Below are 10,000 nucleotides of genomic sequence, written 5' to 3'. Positions count from 1 at the left end.
CTCCTCTTGTGAAGCGGAAAGCCTGTACAAACACCGCTCCTCTCTCTCCCTCCCACCTGTCGTGCATCAGCTGTAATTAGTTTGCGCAATATCTCCGCTACACCCGGAACCGGAGTGAGGTGTTACACCAAAATAACTCCCCTCGGGGACATAGAAAGAGAAAAGAAAGGTTCCGCTTTTCCCAGCATTTTGTCACCCGTGACATTACACTCACTTCAATTCTTCTGGAGGTGCAGCAGGAACACGAATAGTTGGTACTGATCCTTTTTTTCAGGAGCAGCTTCTAGCAAAACCAGCTTTATAACGATACTGACCCTCGTTTATAAAGCGGTCTGGTGTGAGAAATGATTTGCGCAAACATGAAAGCATTGACGTTGATCGTGGGGAATATTCCCTTCGAAAACAAAACTCAGCCACTGCGTCTTCAGCGGTTCTGATTTAGGAACATCCACATGACTGCTGTGTTCATTATTACAGCCAAGAACAGAACACCACAATCTCTTAGACACCATTCTGCTCATAGACAGTGCTCCAGCGTATCAACAATGACGCGCCGGTCCGCGCGGATTATGATTGACAGCTCGCTCATGAGCGAGGGCGGGGCTGTGTTGAAATGCTGCTGTCAATCAACAATTTATGGGAGGGGCGTCGATTTTGTGACGTCACACGGTCGAACGGCTTGATTTGAGATGGGTGAAAACAATAGGTTACTGTCGTAACCCCGGTTCTCTGAAACATCGAGTGGAGAGATCCACCTATGGGAAGGGCATCCTGTACCTGACCTCTGCAGAAGCATCCAATTGCACCAAGTCTGGCTAACAGACAGAAGCGCGCAGCCAATGCCAGGTAAGGCCACACCCCCTTACCTAAGGCATATAGCTGTCAGGCGCGCTCCTCCCCCTCAGTAAGTATATTCGCTTCTCGTGCGGCAAGCGGGGCAAAGCTGGTGGATCTCTCCACTCGATGTTTCAGAGAACCGGGGTTACGACAGTAACCTATTGTTCTCTTTCATCATCTCGTTTCGAGATCCACCTATGGGAGAGACATGGACAGCTCCCCGATTGCCCAATACACTCACAGTGAGGTTCTGAAGGCCAGAGAAGGACGGTCACCTCAGAGAGGCGGTGCCTGACACGTCCCACAAACATGACCCTGCAAGGGTGACGCCACGCTAAACTGCTGTGGGCAAGCAGGGCATGAAACATGCATGAGACACATACATGATAATGGCCCCTGCACCACCAATGCACATAGCTAAACCCAAGAAGGAATGCGAATGCTTGGTGACAGGAATGAATACGGCCAGCCGGCCCATTCACTCCTCGTTGGTTAACCCAACGGGGCTGTGGGAAAGGGCTAAGAGGACCCTACCCCTAGGACCGAGTGTGCCACCGAGGTTCTGGTGACATCCAACCGGTAGTAACGCTTAAAGGTATGAGGAGAGGCCCAGCTGGCCGCGGAGCAGATGTCCTGCAGTGGCACTCCCCTGAACAAAGCCCAAGAGGTGGCTAAGCCCCTTGTGGAATGAGCTCTGATGCCCCCTGGGGGCTGCACTCCCTTTGCTTCATAAGCCATAGTATAGCGTCCACAAGCCAATGTGAGAGGCATTGCTTTGAAATGGGACTCCCCTTGTGCTGGGGAGCCCTTGAAACAAAGAGCTGGTCGCTCTTGCGGAAAGCACTGGTCCTGGTCATATATGCTTGCAGAGCACGTACGGGACACAGAACATTCAGCCCCTGATCCTCCGGGGAGGCAAAGGGTGGAGGGTGAAAAGCGGATAGCTCCAAAACCTCCGAAGTGAACGCAGGGAAGCATTTCGGCATGAAGGCCGGGTTAGGCTTAAGGGAAACCTTATCTCCACTTAGGGAGAATTTGGCGCACGAGGGGTGAACCGAGAGTGCATGTAGCTCACTGACCCGTTTAGCAGATGCCAAGGCCGAGAGCAAAGCTGTCTTGAGGGACAGCAGCTTAAGGGAAATACTCCCCAGAGGCTCAAAAGGATACAGAGACCGCGCTTCCAGCACCATGGAGAGGTCCCACTCTGGAACAGATCTCCTGATGACCGGCAAAGAGCGGCGTGCACCCTTCATAAAACTGCGGGTTAGAGGGTGCTGCCTGACGGTGGAGTCCTCAAAACCCACATGACAGGCTGAAATCGCAGTCAGGTAGACCTTAATGGTGGAAAAGGAAAGGACCTGCCTCTTTCCATGAGGTCTTGCAGGAAACACAAAATATCAGGCACCGAGCACTGATAAGATGCGAGACCACGCCCATCACACCACCCTTCGAACACTTGCCACTTTCAGCCATATAGGGATCGCGTGGAAACGGCCCTGGCATTCTGATTAGTGGCGATTACACGCGACGGGAGCCCCAGTGCATTTAGGTTCGTCCTCTCACGGGCCAGGCCCAGAGAGCCACCCTGTCCGGGTGGGAGTGGTAAATCTCCCCGTTGGCTTGGGACAGTATGTCCGTGCGAGGGGGGAGGCGCCGTGGCTCGGCGTATAACAGAGAGATTATCTCTGCCAGCCACAGGGCTTTGGGCCACCTGGGTGCTATCAGAATGAGAGACAGGCCGTGCTCTCTCACCCTGGCCAGTGTGAAATTATCAGGCACAGGGGAGGAAAAGCATACAGCAGCACTTCGGGCCATGGGTGGGCCAGTGCGTCTGCCCCGAGGGGCGCGTCCACGTCCTTCAGCGAGAAGAACATAGGACAATGGTGGTTTTCGCGTGAGGCGAAAAGATCTACGGCTGCCTGTCCGAATCTCATCCATAACATCTCCACTATCTGCGGGTGAAGACGCCAATCCCCGTAGATTGGGTTTCCCCTCGATAGCAGATCCGCGCCTCTGTTCAGAATGCCCGGAACATGAGTCATGCGTAATGACAGAAAAACCCGTCTGCTCCACACCAAAAGCCTGTAAGTTACAGCGTGGAGTTTCAACGAGCGCATGCCACCCTGACGGTTGATATAAGCCACTGCCGTGGTATTATCGCACCGTACTAGAACGGGATGTCCCTGCAGGCGAGGCAGAAAATGATTCAGAGCTTTCCAAATGGTAAAAGCTCTAAATAGTTCATGTGCGCTGAACGTAGTCTGCTCAACCACAGACCGTTCACCGTTCTGCCTTCGTGGGTGGTTCCCCAGCCTGTTAAGAACGCATCTGTCGTCAAAACTTTCCGCATCGGAACCGTCCCGAGGGGGGTTCCCTGTGCGTAAAAGTTCTCGCTCTCCCAATGGCGCAGGGCCGCCGAGCAGGCGTCACCGTTACCGAGCGGCAGAGATCGCGAATCGGGCTGAAATGTAGTGACAAAACCCATTTCGTGAACGTTCTCATTCTCAGGAGACCCAACGGCACAACTTGGATAGATGAAGCCATGAGACCCTGCAGCCTGAGGCATGTGCGATATTGTACTCTCGCCCCTTCTCTGAACTGAGACAGACAGTCCATCAGCGAGCGAACGCGCTCTTGAGAGAGACGCGCTCGCATGGAGACTGAGTTCAATTCCAAGCCCAGGAAAATGACATTCTGACTGGGAGTCAGATTGTTTTTGCTTGCATTCACCTTGAACCCGAGGGATGTGATGTGCGCGAGCACCCGGCCGGTGTCCAGCGACACCTTCTTCTTCGATTTGGCTATGATGAGCCAATCGTCAATGTAAGTCAGAATTCTCAGCCCTGATAGTCTCAGGGGCGCCACGCCCGCCTCCGCACACAGACATAAAGTTCGGGGACTCAAATTGCGCCCGAACGGAAAAACTGTGAATTCGTAACAAATGCCTTGGTAGGCGAAACGAATATATTTCCTGTGTGGAGGGTAGATGCTTATGTGAAAAAAAAGCATCTTTCAGATCGACTGATGTGAACCAGTCGTTTTGCTTTATGGCACGGGCGAGAGAGCCTTGCGTCACATTCTGAAATTGTATTTCCTCAAGTGTTTGTTCAACACTCGAAGGTCCAATATAGGGCGGGGGGCGCCACGCCTTTTGGAACATGAAAATACCAGGAATAAAAACCATGGTTTATCAGATTGGGTGGCACCATCTGAATCGCTCCCTTGTTTAGGAGGGAGGAAATTTCCTCTTTCAGAATATGAGGCGTTTTCTTCTGTGTGAGAAGAGAGAACGCCATTGAAAAGCGGAGGTTTTATTGCAAACTGCAGCCTGTAACCCTGGGTTACGGTACGCAAAACCCACTCGGGCGCTAAAACGGCTTGCCAAGCGGCTTCGTGACTCGCGAGCGCCCCCGCTTGGGCCGGAGCGGGGCTGTATGGGCCCATGCAGCTGGTTCATTTGTGATGCAAAGGCGCCATCTAGTGGGCACACGAGAGGCGACATGCAGGGGTTCGGAGGGATTTCCTCTCTCTGCAGTGAGAAGTTTTCTCTGCAGAGAGGTCTTCTCTCCAAAACGAATTCATTTGATTCGTATAACTTGTGTGTTTTGTGTTGAGCAAACACTGGGGCCGAAGCCTTTATTAACAGTGTGAGGGGAACATAGTGTGGTGTCCACTATGCTAACTTTCCCTCACAAGGTGCCCCCTGAAAGTGGGGGGAAAACACACATCTCCTGAACACATGAACTGGGCAGTCTCAAGTGCAGGCAGAAAAATAATATCCGCGGAGAGAGATACTCTCTCTGTAACGGATTTATTTAATTCGTTTGTTTAAAAGTGTTATTAAGTTATGTGTGTGTTTTGTGTTGGGGAACACAGGGGCCGAAGCCTTCCACACACAACGTCCACTGGGCACACATGGGCTGGGCAGCCGCAACTGAGCTGTGTTAGCCCAGCTGGTTGATTTGTGAGGCAATGGCGCCCTCTTGTGGACGGACTCAGGGCGACATGCATGGGATCAGAGAGATTTGCTCTCTATGTTGGCAGATAAATCTGCACGAATTCATTTGATTCGTTTGTTAAATGTGTTGTTTAGTAATGTTTAGTAATTTGTAACATTACTAAATGTTAACATGGTTGGAACAGAACAGTTAATGTCCAGGAGATTGGTGATATAATCCGGTGAGATTACAAGACGTGGCCTTCCCATCGATCCTGACTGGTGCAGAATAGTCGGAGTGCGCGTCTCAGCGTCTGACAAGTTTAGTCGAATTAGTCTTAGCAGTTCTGTGATGCCCTCGAAAACATCACCTGGGATGGTAACTAAATTGGACACAGCACTTAAAAAGACCAACTCTTGCGAGCAGATAAACTCCAGGTAGTCCATGTCAAGGGGCAGTCGTCCAACAGCATTTTCCAAGCGTGAACGGAGTCTTTCCAAAACATAATCCAAAAGCAATTGCTAAAGGGAAATACATAATATGGCATGTTAAGTACCTCGGTCTTGCTGGCCAGAAGAATGAAACAAAAGTAAAATGACATCCAACAACAAACAAACTCACCGCTCTGTCCATTTCAGCAAATGACGTTTTGTGAAGGCCTCTCATCTCTAGCTGTTGCTTTGGTGCTTGTCAACACGCGCTTGCACCCCCTGCTGGTGAAGCCGACTAACAGCAGATGGATAATATGCTCGGTAATCTACTGCTTTTCCTGCAGTTCCTGGATGTCAACGTATTATTTTCTGTTGAATTTGAACCACTGAATTTGTGGAAGCGAATTTTCAAAGCGAAATAAAATGGACCGAAAATTGCCTGTTGAATATTATAGGTTGTATTTTTAAACAGTTTGAATATTTTGGAAGTGAAATATGAAAGGTGAATATGGATTATTGAATTTTTAATAATGAAAATGTGTTTGAAATGTTTTTAATTGAAATATTCACAGCTTAAATATTCAACCATGTTGAATTTCAGCCCATAAAAATGCAAGCCTTAAAAATACAATGGATTAAAATGCAAGCATGGTTAATGCAATGCTTTTTTTTTTTCGATTGGTGCAATTCAACATGCTTTTTATTTCAAAAACATTTGACATTATTCTACTTCCATACAGGTGTTACGAAGTTATTTATGTTATTCTCCTGGACCCTAGACCTGGGATGTAACAATGTACTTTCAAGATAAAGGTGTGTTGAAGACAGATTTGACTTCCAAAGAAACAGAACTAGAGGCTTCGCTACTCGCAAAGCCTGTAAAAAAATGAGACTGTTTATGAACTGTATATTTGAAATAGGGATGCACTGGTTGGTATGAAAGTTTGGCCGATATGGATAACCACAATTCTTTATGTTTGAAAGCCGACATGAAGGCAGATAAATCTAAATCCAAATTTTGCTGTAATTTTTGAGAGCCTGATTACAAAAACAAAAGTCTCATTATTAAAAGCCAGGTGTTACGAACTGCTCCGAGACATGAAGGTTGAGATCCAAATGCAGCTTTAATTAAGGGGCAATCCAGACACGTAATCCAATATACAGGCAATAGGTCAAAACACAGGTAGGCCGTCCAAACAAACAAAACAGGCAGGGGTCAGAGGCAAAAGAGTAATCCACGGAACAGGCAAAAAAAATCCAAAAACCAAGACACATGAAACCAGGGAAAACGCTCGGAAATGCAGTGCAACAACATCAACTTCGCAGTGAGTGAATGAGTGAACATGGTATAAATAGGCTGAGACTAACAGGGTAATGAGACACAGATGAATGCAATCAGTGATGATGAGTCCGGGCAGTGAGTTATGGGAAATGTAGTTTGTGAGGGAGTGATAATAGTCTGGTGTGGAGTGCCCTCTGGTGGCTCTCAAGGGCACTCCAGCTGATGAGCGTTACATAGCCCCCCCTCAAAGGAGCGGCTTCCAGACGCTCTAAAATTGTCCAGGAGGGAGGTGGAGCGAAGGCGGACCCGGGGGCGGGATGGAGGGCCAGACCTGTGGAGCGGAAGAGGACCTGGAGACTGCGGCTCCAGGGCGGAGTAGGCAGTGCAGGCGACCCGGGCGGAGCAGGCAGTGCAGGCGACCTGGGCGAAAAAGGCAGTGCAGGCGACCCGGGCGGAGCAGGCAGTGCAGGCGACCCGGGCGGAGAAGGCAGTGCAGGCGACCAGGGCGGAGAAGGCAGTGCAGGCGACCAGGGCGGAGAAGGCAGTGCAGGCGACCAGGGCGGAGCAGGCAGTGCAGGCGACCAGGGCGGAGCAGGCAGTGCAGGCGAGCCGGGCGGAGAAGGCAGTGCAGGCGAGCCGGGCGGAGAAGGCAGTGCAGGCGACCAGGGCCTGTACATGTTGACCTACAGCATTACTCACTTCATGCCAAGTCTGAGTGATAAGACTGAATTTCCTCACGCTGTTGAAATACTCCACATGGTCAAAACCACCAATACAGTAGACAAACTCATCCAGGACTGCTGTACCATGATAGGCTCTGGGACGCTCATCCTCTTGACTCACACTGACCCAGCAGTCTGCCTTCACATCATATGCCTCAATCTCACTGGTGGGATTGCCGCCGCTCCATCCTGCGATGGCCAATAGGATCGATGAGGGCAGACGTGGACGTGCCAGTTGATGCATGAGTTCTGAGTTGGTGGGTTCATCCATGTTGAGGTCAAACAAAGTCTTCATTGCATTGATGATAACAGGCATGCAGTCTTCATTCTCCATCACTAGTGCATTGAACTTTACATTATTGATGAAGTAGTCTGATGACATCAACCCCAATCGAACCTGAAGCACAAGGGAGAGTTTATATTTTCAGAGACTGTTGCAAGACTGTTACTAAGCAGTTATATGGTGTTCAACAACGAAAAAGGATTTCCAAAATGGCAAAACCACAAAACAAAATTTCTAACATTTAACTAACATTAAAATAATAGCAGAAAATGTATCTCGATTTTAAGAGTTTTAAGACATTTGTAATTAAAAAAAAGACAAAAATCTCTGTTTTACCTTTGGCAGAAGCACGGCAATGTGTTGCCTCCTGTTTTCTGGTGCATGATTAATCCAGTGGAGGACGGCTTCAAAAACCACCTCCTCCTGTCTGACATTCAGCTCATCCTCACCAATGATCTCCTCCAGCTGTTCCAGGGAGAGCTCCAGGAACTCCTCAGGTACGTGCAGAACCTCCTCAAAGTGCTGCAGGATGTAGTGCTGTGCTTTACAGCGGAGCTTTGAGCAGGAGGAAAAGTCCTCTGTCAACTTACAGATGCCAATGCAGTTCTCTGGGCATAAGTGTGACTCCAGGAACTGACAGCAGGCGTCTACAAGACCTGAGACTAAGATCATTTCAGCCGCCACCAAGAGCTCCAACACATTCTCTTGAGTAATGAGCACAGATCTTGTGTACGCATACTGGATAATAAGAGGCATGATGTCTTGGGATATTCCTTGAATTTCACAGAAATGTTGTCCTGGGCTGCTCCAGTTGTTGGAGAAAAGAGCCCTGTGAACCAATTTGACAAATAAATACAGACATTAACAATGAGCATATATAAAATAACTTTTTGTCATTTACATTTTAATTTCAGCCAAATTTACTTAGAGAAACAGATTAGTTTCCTATATTAAATTTGAAATGCTGGGTAAAACTTAATTCATAGCCACTTCCAGAATCAAATTTCAAGAATGTTTTTGCCTAGATATCATAGTTACAATCTTTTTTCTGGCAATACATTCATTTTCATGCATTTATATATTTGGACTTAGGCAGTTTCAACACTATAATGTCGGCAGTGGAAATGATGTATATAATTACAATCATTTCTAGGTAATTTGCACACAATTGCAGTTCAAATGCTTCTTCTCACCTAAAGTAGGAGCTGCAGCCACACATGATGATCTTGTGCACTTGAAATTCTCTGTCATTTGACTTGATGATCAAGTCAGTGTGTTCGCCCAGTAAACGTGCTTCATCAAACACTGTTGCTCTCATGTTCTCCATGTTCTCTCAGGACTGTAAATGTATTCAGTCTTCTCTCCTCAAACTCTGAGTAAAGTCTCCTCAGGATTGTGTCTTTGTGGGACTTTTGCTCTGTGGTTCACAACTCCAGTCCTCGGGACCCACTGCTCTGCTCATTTTGTATGTCTCCCTTATTTAACACACCTGAACCAGATCATCAGCTCGTTAGGAGAGACTCCATGAACTGATTTGAGTGTCAGATAAGAGAGACATACAAAATGTGCAGAGCAGCGGGTCCCGAGGACTGGAGTTGAGAACCACTATAGAATGTCTCTGTGACATCATAGTTGTAGAGCTTGAATATATATTTTCAGTTTGTGTCTTGGCCACACAATTATTATAGAGTTTTACAATATTTACATCTGGAAAAATTCAACAAACAAGACTTTGAACAGTCACTAAGACACTACGGCTGTATCTGAAATTGTCCCTTATACTGTACCAGCAGTTCTCAACTGGTTTGCGCATGGAACCCACATTTTGCCATGGACATTAATATTATTGTTGTTGTTTTTTTTAGGAATTTGACCGAATATATATGGTATTATCACGATATTGAAATAAACGTTTTCAAAAAAAATTCTCTTACAACAAAAATAACTCCAAATTATATTTAAATCCAATAAAGTAATACACACAAAACCGACAAAGTAAACAAATGTTTTAAAAAGTGTTATAAAGAATTATAAAGAACAATAGGTAACACTTTACAATAAGGTAAAGTCAGTTAATGCATTAACCAACATTAACAATGAGCAAAAGCTACATTTGTTACCATAGATATTCTTTGTTAACATTAGTCTAAAAAAAAAATACAACTTATCATTGTTAGTTCATGTTAGCTCAGGTCCATCCTTCTGAATTTAATAATGTGTTATTAAATGTTGAAATTAACATTAACCAAGATTAATAACTGCTTTAGGAGTATTGTCCATTGTCAGTTTATGTTAACTATAGTGAATTAACTAATAAAGCCTTATTGTAAAGTGTTACCTGTTACAGAATGCAGATCCAGACACAAAGAAATTGAAATGTGAGCTTTATTAACAGCACTGAGCAGAATGGAGAATACGGATGAGTATGCAGTTCAAATAGACTTTGAAGAATGAGTAAAGCTTAATAATGAAGACCTTCCTTGTTTTACAGGTGCAGGAGATCATGG

The 10,000-nt window shown here is 46.7% G+C and overlaps 1 protein-coding gene across 1 annotated transcript; it reads right to left on the bottom strand.

Moving 5' to 3' along the window:
• Nucleotides 1-1,508: 1,508 nt before the first annotated feature.
• On the bottom strand, nt 1,509-9,306 carry LOC309505309 (kelch-like protein 10; the record flags this gene model as incomplete). Its single annotated transcript, XM_082178685.1, has 4 exons — nt 1,509-2,171; nt 7,188-7,607; nt 7,830-8,322; nt 9,281-9,306. 4 exons carry the CDS (start codon nt 9,304-9,306, stop codon nt 1,509-1,511), a joined length of 1,602 nt encoding a protein of 533 aa, XP_082034811.1.
• Nucleotides 9,307-10,000: the final 694 nt, after the last annotated feature.

The sequence above is a fragment of the Leuciscus leuciscus genome (genome assembly GCF_965113295.1).
Source record: "Leuciscus leuciscus genome assembly, chromosome: 8".
In the NCBI taxonomy this organism is placed as follows: Eukaryota; Metazoa; Chordata; class Actinopteri; order Cypriniformes; family Leuciscidae; genus Leuciscus; species Leuciscus leuciscus.
Note: the sequence above shows the minus strand (reverse complement) of the source record. Positions and strands in the feature narration are given on the sequence as shown.